The 15980-nt window shown below is 38.8% G+C and overlaps 1 protein-coding gene across 1 annotated transcript in view; it reads right to left on the reverse strand.

Annotated features, from left to right (window-relative positions):
* The window catches only part of LOC105477975 (propionyl-CoA carboxylase subunit alpha), a 440790-nt gene that overhangs the window by 205953 nt on the left and 218857 nt on the right, over positions 1–15980 (reverse strand). Inside the window, exon 17 of the mRNA XM_011734903.2 lies at positions 257–367. Coding sequence (XP_011733205.2) covers positions 257–367 — 111 coding nt within the window. The remainder of the gene's footprint in view (positions 1–256; positions 368–15980) is intronic.

A 15980-nucleotide genomic window follows, 5' to 3' on the forward strand; every position in this document is an offset into this window, starting at 1 on the left:
TTCAAAACACTGGACTCATAGAACATTCCATATGGTTGAATTCTGCCCTCCACAAGACTGCAGATTATCACACTCATGAGTCACCCATAAATACTCAAAATCATGAATGTAAACAGTCTTGCATGTTCTAAAAATGCTAATTAAGTATAATATAAGCCAAAAGGCCTTAATTTCAAAATAGAATGAAATTATGTATTACAATAAAGTATAAAAATAACAACTTTAAAACACTAAAATATTTTTACTGCATACAAACCTTTGAAGCCATCAGGATACACGTCAGAGAGAAATTTGGTGCTGATGTCTCCTTTTACAAAGCGTGAGTTGATTATCACCTCTCGAAGTAACGCAATATTATGTGTAACACCTAAAAGTAAAATGATATCAAATTGAAGAACAACGAATCAGTGAAAAATGGAATTCTGATAATGTAGGGAAATTTATCATCATTGTTCTATGACCTAGCAGAAACCATTCAAGATTACTTATTTCCTTGACTTCTATTAACAACAAAAAATATCTGAACTTGTGGTATCAATAAAACAGTAAATATAAACTTAAGAAGCTTGGTATTGCCAAGTCAAGTCAACAGGCTGTATTAGGGTGGTGCAAAAGTAATTGTGGTTTGGGGCCATGAATTTTAAATCATCAAAACTAGGCTGAAACACATTTTTATCAATCAAAATAGGAACCATTACATCAGCTCCTTTTTCTCAATAAGAAATGTTTGTTTATTCCTGTAGCGTAAAAATCCATGCTTTGGGATTTGGCGGACTCTTGGAAAGCATTTTTTGCATCCTGCTGGTTGTGGAAGCATTTTCCCTGCAAAAAGTTGTTGAGATGCTTGAAGTGGTGGTCAGCTGGTAAGAGGTCAGGTGAATATGCCAGATGAGGCAAAACTTCATAGCCCAACTTGTTCAAATTTTAAGCATTGGTTGTGGAACGTGCAGTTGGGTGCTGTCATGGAGAAAACATGGGCCCTTTCCATTGACCAACACCAGCTACAGGCATTGCAGTTTTGGGTGTATCTCATAGATTTGCTGAGCATACTTCTCAGATGTAATGGTTTCACTAGGATTCAGAAAGCTGTAGTGGATCAGACCAACAACAGACCACCCAACAGTGACCATGACCTTCTTTTGGTGCAAGTATGACTTTGGGAAGTGCTTTGGGGCTTCTTCCTGGTCTAGTCATTGAGCTGATCATCGCTGGCTGTCATATAAAAATCCACTTTTCCTCACACGTCACAATCCAAAAAATGGTTCATTGTTGTGTAGAACAGGAAAGGACTACACTTCAAAATGACGATTTTTTAAATTTTCAGTCAGCTCATGAGGCACCCACTTGTGGAGCTTTTTCATCTTTCCAATTTGCTTCAAATGCCAAATGACCATAGAATGGCTGACACTAAGTTCTTCAGCAACTTCTTATGTAGTTATAAAAGGATCAGCTTCGACAACTGCTCTCAATTGGTTGCTATCAACTTCCGAAGGCTGGCCACTAAGCTCCTCATCTTCAAGGTTCTCATCTCCTTCGCAAAACTTCTTGAACCATCACTGCACTGTATGTTCATTAGCAGTTCCTGGGCCAAATGCGTTGCTGACATGCGAAGTTGTCTCTGCTCTTTACGTACCATTTTGAACTCAAATAAGAAAATTGCTCAGATTTGCTTTTTGTCTAACATCATTTCCATACTCTAAATATAAAATAAACAGCAAGTAGTAAGTCATTAGCAAAAAAGAAACAAAGCAAGAAATGTACATTAAAATGATGTATAACATAACCACATCTATTTAAGAATGTATTCCAATATCAAACAGCAAATTTCAGCAATGCAAAAACAGCAATTATGTTTACACCAACCTAATAAATGTCGTTTCAATAAATGGTACTAGAACAACCAGCTAACCATTTGGACCAAAAAAAAAAAAAAAAAAAAGCCAGGCACGGTGGCTCACACTTGTAATCCCAGCACTTTGGGAGGCCAAGGCAAGCAGATCATGAGGTAAGGAGTTCAAGACCAGCCTGGCCAACACAGTGAAACCCCATCTCTACTAAAAATACAAAAATTAGCTGGGCGTGGTAGCAGGTGCCTGTAATCCCAGCTACTTGGGAGGCTGAGGCAGGAGAATCACTTGAACCTGGGAGGTGGAGGTTGCAGTGAGCCGAGATCACACCACTGCACTCCAGCCTCAGCGAAAGAGCTAGACACCATCTCAAAAAAAAAAAAAAAAAAATAACCTCAACCCTAACACCTAACAACACAGACAAAAAATTAACTCCAAATGAATCACAAACCTAAAACTATTTTAATAACTATAATAGAAACTATGGAGGAAAAATCTGTTACCTTAAGGTAGGCAACAGATTCTTAGTACACAAAAACCATGAACTATAAAAATATTGACAAACTGTACATCATCAAACTTAAAGTCTGCTCCTCAAAAGAGGCAATTAAGAAAATAAAATGGCAAACTATAGCCTGAGAGAAAATATTCACATTAAATATATTATTATTACTATATATATATTTTTTTTTTGAGACAGGGTCTCACTCTATCGCCTAGGTCAGAGTGCAGTGGTGCAATCTTGGCTCACTGAAGCTTCAACCTCCCAGGCTCAGGGATCCTCCTGTCTCAGTCTCCCAACTAGCTGGGACCACAGATGCATGCCACCATGCCCAGCTAATTTGTTTTGTTTTCTTTGAGACGGAGTCTCACTCTGTTGCCAGGCTAGAGTGCAATGGCACAATCTCCGCTCACTGCAACCTCTGCCTCCCGGGTTCAAGCAATTCTCCTCCCTCAGCCCCCTGAGTAGCTGGGATTACAGGAACACGCCACCACACCCAGCTAATTTTTGTATTTTTACTAGAGATGGGTTTTCACCAGGTTGGCCAGGTTGGTCTCTATCTCCTGACCTCGTGATCTGCCCGCCTTGGCCTCCTGAAGTGCTAGGATTACAGGCATGAGCCACGGCACCCGGCCGCCCAGCTAATTTTTATATTTTTTTGTAGAGACACGTTTTTGCTATGTTGCCCAGGCTGGTCTCGAACTCCTGGGCTCAAGTGATCCACCCACCTTGGCCTCCCAAAGTACTAAGATTACAGGCATAAGCCACCAATTCTGGCCCACAATACATATATTGGACAAGGGAGTTGTATCTACAAATATATAAAGAATACTTACAACACAATTATAAGACAAAAAACAAACCAAGTAAAAAAAAAAAAAAAAACAGTCAACATGTCCACTAAGCATAGGAAAAATTGTTCAACATCATTATTGTTAAAGAAATACAATGAGCTGCCACCAATATACCAATTTAGATGGCCAAAGTGAAAAGACAGATAATAGCAAGTGCCAGTCAGGATATGGAACAAGGAGAATTGTCACACTGTGGTGGCAATATAAAATGATACACATACTTTGGAACGGTTTGGTAGTTTCTGGAAAAGTTAAACATATACTCACTGATTCAGACAACTCACTCCTGTGTATTAAGTCAAGTTAAATAAAAACATATGTCTATACAAAGACTTACATACAAAGTTTAATAGCAGCTTTATTTACTATAATCAAAACCTAGAAACAATTAAATCTCCATCAACAGGCAAATGAATTAACAAAAGTGGGTTTGTCCATACAATGGAATTCTATTCCACATATACACAAAAAGAGTCAATAACATATGAAATAACAAGGATGAATCTAAAAATAATTATGCTGAGTTTAAAAAGCAAGACCAAAAAGAATGCATAATAATGTATAATTCCATTAATACAAAATTTTAGGACATGCAAACGAGCCTACAGCGACAGAAAGCAGATCATGCGATTACACTGGGAAAGGGGTAGAGGGAGGGTAAATGGCAAAGACCATAAGGAAACTCCGGGAGGTGAAAGAAGCGTTCAACACCATGGCTGTGGTAATGGTTTCACAGGTGGATATGTATGTCAAAACTCATAAAATTGAATACTTTGAATATTAGAAATTTATTACGTCAAGTATACCTCAATAAGTCATTTTTTAAAGATGCATGTAATCTAGTAGACAAAAATTGAGCCTAGTACACAATGACAATTTCAAAGTACAGGTGATGACTGAATAACATGAGCGTTAGGGGTGCCGACCTCCTGCACATACAAAAATCCACACATAACTTTTGATGCCCCCAAAAAAGTAAACACTAATAACATACTGTTGACTGAAACCCATGCTGAAAATATAGTCGATTACACGTTTCGTACATTATATATATTAAATGCTGTAGTCTTGCAATAAAGCTAATGTTATGAAGGAAATCACAAGAGAAAATATGTTTACTATTCATCAAGTGGAAGTGGATCATCGTAATAGTCTTCCTCCTCCTCTTCATGTTGAGTAGACTGAGGAGAAGGAGGAAGAGGAGAGGCTGGTCTTGCTGTCTCAGGGGTTGCAGAGACAGGAGAGGTGGAGGAGGTGGAAGGGGAGGTAGGAGAGGCGGCACACTCGGTATAACTTTATGAATATACTTTGTAATTTTTCTCTGCTTTTGCTTTTTCATTTCTCTAAAAATGTTTCTATATGAGTTCAATCCTTTTTCCACTGTTTGTGTTAGTTTTACTGCCAGTATCACAGAAGGGTCTATGTCATAAAATAAGTCAACATCAGTCTTGAGTAATCGGAATCCTTCTGCCACACTCTGATGTGAGCCTGTTTTCTGGCATTGCTTCTTCTATGTCTTCTTCCTCATCCTCTGGCACTGATTCGGAAGCATTTATCTGCATCAAGTCATTTTCTGTTAATTCCTTGGGTGAAGTGTCTATTCACTCTTGGATTCCTCTAAGATCCGTACCTTAAAACCCTTTACCCCCCACTCCACCTTTCATGTCAAATCCACAATCTCTTTCATGATTTCCTTGGTTGCCTCTTTCATAAATCCTATGAAGTCATGCACAACATCCAGACAAAGTTTTCTCCAGCAAAAATTTTGGGCTTGATAGCTTTCACAGCTTTTTATATGACAACAATACATCTTCAGTGCTGTAATCTTTCCAGACTTTTTCTCTTCCATGGTGTCGATGATCCTTTCCATATAGCACTGTGGATAATGAGCCTGAAAGGTCCTTACAATATACCCTGAGCTAGAGGCTGAATTAGACTTGTTGGGTTTGGGGAGAAGCAGGCCACTTCGATGCCTTCGATGTTAAACATGTGTTCTGGGTGGCTGGGGCACTGTCCATATCAAAAGAACTTCAGAAGACAGTCTCTTACTGGCAAGGCACTTCCGGACTTTAGGGACCAAGCATCAATGGAATCAATCCATAAAAAGGGTTCTCACGGTCCAGGCCTTCTTGTTGTACAACCAGAAGACTGGCAGCCGGTACGTATCATTTTCCTTCGAGGCGAGGAGATGAGCAGCTTCACAGATAAGTGCAGATCGTAAACCTGACTGCCTTTGCACAGAACAACAGACAGAGTTAGCCTATTCCTCACTGTCTTAACTCCTCGTGCTTGCTTCTTTTCCTTACTAAGAAATGTTCCCTGTGGCTTTTTTTCCCCCAGAATAAGGCACTTGTGTTTGCATTTAAAACCTGTTCAGCAGATATCCTTTCTCTTCAATGATTTTCTTAACGGTGTCTTGGAACTCATCTGCTGCTTCTCGGTTGGCAGAAGCAGCTTCCCCTTCACATTTTGTCTTCACATTTTAAAGCCAAATCTCTTTCTAAAATTATCAAACCATCCTTGGTTGGCAATACATTATCCAGCTTTATATCCCTCCACCTTCCTTTTGCTTCAAGTTGCCATATAACAACTTCACTTTTCCCATAGACAGTCATATTCGAGTCTATGGGAATGCCTTTCTTATAGCAATCCTCCACGCACATAAAAGCTGCATCTTCAATATGAAATGAAAGGTGTTTCACAAAAAGTGCAAGATTTTCACACCTGCTGGTGTAGTTGCAGCAAGTGCTTCATGAATTTCATTTTATTTTCTTTTACAATGGTCCTTACACGGGATTCATTTATCTTGAAATGACAGGAAACTATATCTGCAGACCTCAAGCTACCACACATTATCAAGTAATTCAGCTTTTTCTCATAATGTCATGATTTTTCTCTGTTTCTTGGGAGGACCTCCAACATTACTAGTAGCACTTTGTATGGATTCCATGGTGTTATTCAAGGTTTATGGTTTGCACTAAACATGATGAAAACTACGCCAGAACCATAAGCGATGACTTTTTACTGCCATACACAATTTACTGGAGACAGAACTGATCACACAGCGGTGATTGGCATCGCACGGTGTTTTAAGCAGATACTCGCAACACTTGAGCTCACTCCAATAGCAACAGTAGGTGGCTCTGAAACTATACAGTAGTACAGTATGTATTACAGTGAAGCTTAATGTGGTTATGATTTCATGCTGTGTCTTTACTGTTTGTGTACATTTCTCTCTGCTTTGAATGGCACCATGTATGGTCTCTGTGTAAGTTTTGATAAATGTTAACTTTTATAATAGATTTGTGTATATTTTATAATAGCAAATGATGAAATAGACTAGTATCTCTCTATATTTTATGTATTCATGATATACCTTTTTCTTTCTTTGGTACTTCTAGGCTATATGGTTTGTCTGAAAGCTTTTTCAAATTGTCACAAATCTTCAAATAATTTTAGAATATATTTATTGAAAAAAAAATCCAGGATAAATGGACTTGCACAGTTCAAACCAGTGTTGTTCAAGGGTCAACTGTAAAATCAAATAGGTAACTGCCACAAGAGGATACTAATAGTGTTGGGAGAGTTCTAGGATGCAGGAAGGCTTTATGAAGAATGAAGTATCTAATCTTGGTCATTCCAGATTACAAAGATGTTACACAGGAGTGAAAGGAAATGGGAGGAAGCATGTCACATCCAGGGAAGGCAGGAATTACATCAGGCTTCCACAAGAAGAGCAGGTGACTGCAGCATGACAGCTGAAGTCAAAGTAAACAGAGGTTTGTTCATTCCTTCCTATTTCTTTAGTCCACTTTTGTATGGTTCTAATCTGTACCATTACGCTGCATAAGAAACCTACAAATTATGATTCTGATCTTACTATTAAAGTCACACAGAATCCCCACTTTTGCAACAATAACCATAAAGTAAGGAAAGAATCAGATAGTCAAGTTCAAATACCAGGTCTACCTCTTACCTGAGGTAAGTTAGTTAACCTCTCAAAGCTTTAGTTTCCTCATTTGTAAACTGATAACAATAATAGAACCTATTATGCAGAATTGTTATCAGGTATAAATGAGATAATGCTTAATGTAATGCCAGGCTCTCAAAAGAGAATATTACTATCCTGTTATATGGGAATAAACAAAGAACATGAGACAAAATGTAATTAATGAAACATCAGATATAAGTTTTCCTGCATCCTAAGCTTCAGCACTGACCTAACTAACTTCCAGTTTTGTTTTCTGTTAAGAATGGAGCTCCTGGTCAGGCACAGTGGCTCACACCTATAATCTCTGCACTCTGGGAGGCCGAGGAGGGCAGATCACGAGGTCAGCAGTTTGAGACCAGCCTGGCCAATATGGTGAAACCTCGTCTCTTCTAAAAATACAATAATTAGCCAGGTGTGGTGGCAGGCGCCTGTAATCCCACTACTCGGGAGGCTGAGGCAGGAGAATCGCTTGAACCCAGAAGGCAGAGGTTGCAGTGAGCTGAGACCGCGCCATTGTACTCCAGCCTGGGTGACAGAGTGAGACTCCATCTCAAAAAAAAAAAAAAAAAAAAAAAAAAAGCTCCTGAAATCTAAGTTTATACCTATATCTATTTGGAAGGTGTAACTTTCCTGTAACACAATGGTTGGCAAAATATGGCCTGAAGGCCAAATCTAGCCTTCTACCTATTTTGTAAATAAAGTTTTATTAGAACACAGCCAGCCTGGTTTGTTTACATGTGGCTGTTTTCATGTTGTTAACAGTAGAGTCAAGCAGTTGTAACAGAAACCTTGTATCCCACAAAGTCTAAAACATTTACTATCTAGCCCTTTAATCTGAGCAAACCTATCTATATTCATCAACATTTATTCTACACCTATTACTCATGCAGCAATTAGATATCATGGGAAGGAAAATGAGAGCACACAATATGGTACCTGCTCTTGGCAAACTGCACAACTAATAATAGAATAAGTAAACTACAAAGATAAATGGGACCTTAAAAATGAGAAAACTGTGCTGGGTGCAGTGGCTCACACCTTTAAGTCCAGCACTTTGGGAGGCCAAGGTGAGAGATCACTTGAGGTCAGGAGTTCAAGACCAGCCTGGGCAACATAGCAAGGCCCTGTCTCTACAAAAAATAAAAACAGAAAATTAGCTGGGAATGGTGTCATATGCCTACAGTCCCAGGTACTTGGGAGGCTGAGGCAGGAGGATCACTTGAGCCCAGGACTTCGAGGTTATAGTAAGCTATGATTGCACCGCTGTACCCAAGTCTGGGCAACAGAGAAAGTCTCTATCTCTAAAAGAAAAAAATAAAAAAATTTTTTAAAAACAGAAAAAAAAAAGAAAATTGTAATCCAGAGAGACTGAATAGTTTACCTAATGTTTAGTACATTATACATCACAATAGTTACATATATATAATTATATATAAACAAGTTTTAAGATGTAGAGGTTTATTGTGACAGACTGCTAGTTTCTCCTAAAACCTGCTTTTCATTTTTCCACAGTAATAGAGTTTTGGCTGAGCAAAAGACACCCAGACACAGACTCTACTTTCCCATCTAGCTTGTAGCTAGGCATGACAAACTAATTCCTAGAAAAAGGAAGGTAAGCTAAAGTGAAGTACGCAACTTCTGACTCACTCACTTATTTTAAAATTGCTTGCTTGGGCTTCCTTTCTTCTCCTCCTATTATGGGTTTCCAACAGGTCAGAAACTCAGTTTTGGCAATTCAAATGGAGTGGCACATCAGGATGGGTGTGTGTATCTTTGAATGACCTCATGAGGCTGACTTGCCCTCCTAGCAGCATGGACCAGACAGTTACATGAGAGATAAATAAATGTCTCTCTTATTTATCCCACTGGATTTATAAGTCTTTGTTACAGCAGGTTATCCTGTACCCTAGTGCATGTGTCTGAGTGAGCAGGGCACACCTTTTCAATATGACTTTCCATCTGTAAGCTAGCCAATGATAACAGCTTAACACGTATACCTGCCCAGGCATTTTCCTATGCATCTCTTTTATACTAGACGATATCCACAACCATATGGAAAATCCTGAGCATTTCCGTTCCTGACTCAACAGATGCTATATATCTAAATTTTATAAAAGCTAATCTCAATTTATCAAAACTACCTCAAAACATTTAGAAAACTTTCACAAATTCAAATTAATCCTATTCCTTTAGATACATGAATATTCCATAGAAAAAGTTACATATATCAGAATCGATCATATTGTTCACTACATACATATAGATACCTTATAGATTGCTTTATGTACATACACACACAGATCTTCTATAGCGCATGCCCATGAGATACACACAGCTATTTCATGCTTCTCCTGTGGGTAATGATTTACTTGGTCCATATACAATAACTGATGTTTCAGAGGGCTTTAGTAAGTTTTTTTTTTTTTTAATGAGAAACATAGTAGAAGGCATCTGAAATTTCTAACGACATCAATATACCTAAGAAATCATTGAAAAAATGTGGTGTTGCTTTTGGATAGATGAAAATGAAGAGCAATTGAAGGCAATATGCTAGTATGCTTAGAGAGAACAATTAGGTAGGCAAAAACATAAAAAGCTCCTTGAAAGAGATCAGGCTAAATAAAACATGGGAAATTAATCCCTTGATCATGTTTCACAAAGAGACAAACTAGAGTGCTTTTGAAAAAGAAAAGAGGTATATCACTTGCCAGAAAGGTTCACCTGCATAGGAAATGACAGCTTTGGTGTTTCAGGAAGAGGAAAGCATTTGAGACTTACACAGATTTTCCTGGCTGGGAAGGAAAACAGAAAGATGAGAAGGACCCAAAGATGAGTAGCTAAGGTTATGGTAACATTAGGGAGGAATTAAGCTCACACCTGTAATCCCAGCCCTTTGGGAGGCTGAGGCAGGAGGACTGTTTGAGGCCAGGAGTTTGTGACCAGCCCGGACAACGCAGTAAGACCCTACCTCAACAAAAAATTTAAAAATTAGCTGGGTAGGGTGGTACACCTGTAGTCCCAGCTACTCAGGAGTCAGAGGCAGGGAGATCACTTGAATCTAGGAGTTCGAGGCTGTGGTGAGCTATAATAGTGCCACTGCACTCCAGCCTAGGCAACACGGAGAGGCCCTACCTCTGGTTACAAAAGAGAGAGAGAGAGAGAGAGAGATTTCACTGTGGTAAAAAGCAAATGATTACCACCAGGTATTCCTGTGGAGAAGAATGAAAGGAAAACACCATGGTCTGAGTATGAGCAAAGGAGAGAATGGTGCTGAGTGCAGTGAAAAGGCCAAAAGGCATTCAGGGTGTGATAGACCATGCACAGATTTCACATTCCCATCAGAGCAACTAGAATGGGAAGCAGGGCAGGTATGACTAGATTTACACAATCCAGAGTCACTTAGGCTGTTATATGGAAAAGGGACTGGGGAAGGGCAAGAGGGAAGATTGAAAAATTTCTCAGGGGACAATTGCGGAGATATGCTGAAAAATGGCAAGGCTGAGGTCCACAGCTAGGACACTGACAATACAGATGGGAGAAGTAGCTGGACTTGAGGGATATTCAGGAGGCAGGAAGGGACTGATGGCAAGAATGGGGAGATGAGGGCCAGGTGCAGTGGCTCATGCCTGTAAGTGCAACATTTTGGGAGACCAAGGCAGGTGGATCACTTGAGGTCAGGAGTTCAAGACCAGCCTAGGCAACATGGCAAAATCCCATCTCTACAATAAATACAAAAAATTAGCTGGGTGTGCTAGTGTGTGCCTGTAGTCCCAGCTACCAAGGAGGTTGAGGTGGGAGGATCAGCTGAACCCTGGAAGTCAAGGCTGCAGTGAGCCCTGGGCCCACCACTGCATTCCAGCCTGGGTGACAGAGTGAGACCCTGTCTCAAAACAACAACAACAACTACAAAGAATGGGGAGATGAGTACCAAAGTTGTGACTCTGCAACATGAGACAAGTTGCCATTTGCAGAGAAGAAACAGGTTGAGAGAAAAATAGCAGATTCATGGACAAGTTAAATTTGCAATGCCTGTGAGATGATGTCTGAATGATTAAGGTTCAGAAAAGCAGGCAGATTCGATGGTATACATCAGAAAACAGATGCTTCTAGTTATGGGGGGAACATCCCCCATATGTGAAGGAATCCAAAACAGGGTGAGACAGAGAAATGTGAAATAAAACCAGCAATATGCAAATCATTCATATATTACAATAAATCAAGTTCTGGAAAAAATAAGACTCTAAGGGAGGGACTGAAAGGGATGAAAGTTATTAGACCAAGGTACATCAACGATTTAATTTACCAAAAAAGTTGATCTTATGTACAAATTAATAATTCAGAATTTTTCAATTTACAAGAGTTTTTGCAAAACAGTAGGTAAGGTAGCAGGAGTCTCAGGATTTTTGAACTTCCCTCCCCTCGTTAAATAGAAATAGTACAGTTCATTTTGGGAGGCCGAGGCGGGTGGATCACTCGAGGTCAGGAGTTGAGCCTAGCCTGACCAACATGGTGAAAGCCCGTCTCTACTAAAAATACAAAAATTAGCTGGGTGTTGTGGCTGGCGCACCCCTGTAGTCCCAGCTACTTGGGAGGCTGAGGCAGGAGAATTGCTTGAACCTGGGAGGCAGAGGCTGCAGTGAGCCAAGATTGTGCCACAGCACTCCAGCCTGGGTGACAGAGTGAGACTCCATGTCAAAATAAAAAGAAAAAAGAAAGAAAGAAGTAATACTATTCAAATATATACTCAATATTTCATATTTAACTTTACTGGCTTTCATGTTACAGCCTATTGCTGGTATAAATTTTTTAGCTCCCTGTGTGGCCAATGTTAAAATAGTTGGAACCAAACTCTGTCATCACTAAAATACAATATAGCTTTCAGAAATAGTTAATGATAATTTGAACGAAAAAGAGATTATTTTCTGATGCGCCAAATTTGTGACTGATAACATTCAGAAAGTTAACATGCTTGCAGTTTCACAGGATAAATGATATGTTGCATTTGTCCTCCGTATCCAAAGCTGAAAAATAGGTGTTGATTTGAGAAAAATGTAACTCAAAGGAATTGAAAGCAAATATTAATTTACATTTTGGATATCAAAGAACAGAGCCATCAAGCACATAAATGAAGCATGGAATTTTAAAAAATCTTTCTACTTGAATAGCAAATACAGCATAAAAATACAGACTTTCATCTCACTAAATGATGTTTTAAGAATAAAATCAAAACACAAAACCATTTTCTCTTTAATGTTTTCTAAATAAAATATTATATATGACTATGCAAAACTAAATCGTTATCTTTTTTTCCTTCCTAAGGCCAATATGGTGAGATAATGGCTCATGGCAGACAACAAACACCTATGCCCCAACTAACTGTTCCCAAAACTACTGTCCATTAATAATCCTAAAGCCAAAAGAGGGTAATAATCAGAAAATTATTTTATATCTAAGAGCTCAAAAGATCAGATAGATGGCAAGAATCACTGAAGCACTAAACAGGATCACACAGATTTGAAAGTTACCATTTTGCATTTAGTTTCTTTCTTTCACATCCCAGGAAAGACAACACTATTTGAACAGACGCTTGTTTAAATAGTACGGGGACAGTAGTGGTATTCTTTGAGAGTTAGTTTACAACTTCAAGGATATTATTAATCACATACTCGTAAAAATTATGACCGGGAGGTGTGGACTGGGAGTCATGGATGACCTCTGGCAGAGTTCACCAGGTCCCATCTGTATGGGAAATCACGACCAGGCCACAGAGAAGAGGCCCCTAGGAGTGGCCTTCCCCTGACTGCCTGCTGGTTCCAAAACACTGCCCAGACATCAGCTAGACATGCTGCCAGGATCAAACAGAGGCCAAAAGCACTCTTATTTCATGAGGATTTCTAAATTCACTTTAACCGAATTACATTTTTGCTTCGAAGTTTCTCTATCTTAACAAAAGTTCACAATCAGCACAGGAAAAAAATATTCATATTTGAATAATTAAGCAGTTACCAAACAAGACAGTAGATTGTCTTACCTTTTCTGCCCTTCATAAAGCAAGTTTTTAAACCTGCCTATCCTTCAGAATTAGCCAGATAAGTAATATCTAAGTTCAAAATCCCAAGTGCATCTCTGTTTTTATTCTTTAAATATTAGTGGAGAGTGGGGGTACTTGCTCTTCCCTATTTTTTAAACTTTTTATTTTGAAATAATTTCAAAATGTAAAAAATAGTGAAAAGAATTACTACATATGCAGGTTCTACAAATAACATCTTATCATATTTATTTACTTTGTCACTATTTTTTTCTATTTATACACAGATACATAATTTTCTTTCTGAAACATATGAAGGTAAGTTGCAGACAAGATGTCATTTTACTTCTAAATATGTCAGTGTACATCTCCTAAAAGCAAAGTATATCTCTTCTATAATCACAGTACAAAGATCAAAATCAGACAAGCCTAACAATGCTGACATTGCTATCACATAATCTACAGACCTTATTCAAATCTTACCAATTGTCCCACTTCTGACCCTTACTACAAAAGAAGAACATTTTTCTGCTGGTCCAGGATCTAAACCAGGACCACACGCTGCACTTAGTTGTCATGTGTCTTTAGTTTCCTTTGATCTACGTAAGTTGCTCAACTCTTGTGTTTCCTGACCTTGACATGTTTGAAGAGAAGAAGCCATTTATTTTGTAGATTGTCTTTCAGTTTGGTTTGTCTGATATTTCCTCATGATTATATTCAGGTTGTACATCTTTGGCAAGAATATCACAGAAATGACTGTTGTGAGAGGAGCATCTTTTGTTATTCATAACAAGCTCCTTTCAATCATACCTGAGTTTATGCTAATGAGACGACTCTTGGAGGATGGGAGCAGATGGCCAGAGGATCCAACCATGTGATTAAGGAGTTGGAACTTTCAGCCCCATGCCCACCCTCCAAAGGGGAGAGGGACTGAAGAATGACTTGATAACTAATGGCAGATTGATAGGATCGATCATGCCTACCTAGTCAGGCCTTATAAAAACCCAAAGACAAGGATCAGAGGACTTGTGGGTTGGTGAACACATGGAAGTTTTGGAGGGTGGGGCATCTGGAGAGGGCATGGAAGCTCTGCATCCCTCCCCAAAACCTTGCCCTATGCATCTCCTCCATTGGGTTACTCTCAAGCTGTATCCTTTATAATAAACTGATAATAGTAAGCAAAGAGTTTCCGTGAGTTCTGAGAGTGATATTGCAAATTACCACCTACAACCCTCATCCTTGGAATCACTTCACAAGTGCCTTTACTGAACCAATGTTGACACTTTCTATCTAGAATGTGCCACATTCTACAAATCAACTGCAGTAAACTCTCCTGAAAATTAATGAAATGAAATATGAAAGAGGGCAAGACAATAAAGAGACATAATCAAAGACACTGTGTAACTTTGGGCCACAGATGGGATTAAAAAATAGTAAAAAAAAAAAAAAAAAAAAAGACTCTGAGGGACAAACTTAAATATGGACAAGACATGAGATGAAACTGTTAAGTTGCTGTCAATTTTCCTTGGAGTGTAATGATGGTATTGTACTTTTTTGCAGGAATGAAATGGCCATTGCAAAAATTATGACACTCAGAAAAATCTGACCTACCCAACTTTATCTTGCTGTTAACCTCCAAGCTGCCCCTGTTCATTGCTGGGTGTAGGCCATGCTAACTATAAGATGATTTAATTTATACTTTAACTATAAAACAATGATAATAGCCCCTTCCCAAAACAAACCCCCTCCTTGCCTGGGGAACAGACAGTATTTGTAAAACTAACATTAGAAATGACGGCTCAGGAGTCATGAAGCCAGACCAGTAAACTGGCTCAACTAGTTCTGTGATCTTACCCAGTAACTGAAGGTAGCAAGAAGACCCTGCCTCAAGCACCTATAATTTTATCCCCAAACCAACCAGTCAGCATTCCCCACTCCCTGGCCCCCTGCCCACCAAATTATTCTTTTAAAACCCTAGCCTCCAAATTTTGGGGGAAATTTATTTGAGTAATAAAACTTCAGTCTCCCGTTTAGCCAGTCCTGTGTTTATTAAACTCTTTCTCTATTGCAATAATGCTGTCTCAATAAACTGACTCTTATCTGTGCAGCACACAAGAAAAATCCAGTTACAGGACCATGGTCTTCCCCTTAAGAAGCCTGATAAAGTATTCAGGAGTGATGTGCCATGATGTTTGCAACCTTCTTTCAAATGGATCAGGAGAAAAACAGAGGAGAGAATGGAGGGAGGAAAGGAAAGAGGAAGGGTGAGAAAGGAGGAGGAAAAGACAAACAAAGGGAGAAGTAGAAAAACAAAGCAAATATCAAAAAAGTTAATTAATAATCTAGGTGAAGATTATACAGGCATGCACAGCACTATTCATTCAACTTTTCTATAGTTTCGAAAATACCTAAAATTAAAAAGTCTAAGAGAAATGTGTCAAGAAAAATCCCTCTTTGATAAATCCTTTGACCTTAAAAAAAGAAATCATTGTGATATATAGATGTCCACACCTTTCTCTGTGCTCATCCAACACAATTTAAAATATTTTAGGATGAGAAGACGGTTCAAGTGATATGAGAATATCACTTGACTGCAAATTGCTTTTCTACTATAACAATCCATACGGACAGGTCTTTAAGTCACAGCTACGTAGTATTTTACAGTAATAATGCATTGTAATTTACTCAGTCATTCATCCATTTAGTGGACACTGTGGCTGATCAGCATTTCGGCTACTACAAACAATGTTGTTGTAAA

Source organism: Macaca nemestrina, chromosome 16 (genome assembly GCF_043159975.1).
Source record: "Macaca nemestrina isolate mMacNem1 chromosome 16, mMacNem.hap1, whole genome shotgun sequence".
Classification (NCBI taxonomy): Eukaryota; Metazoa; Chordata; class Mammalia; order Primates; family Cercopithecidae; genus Macaca; species Macaca nemestrina.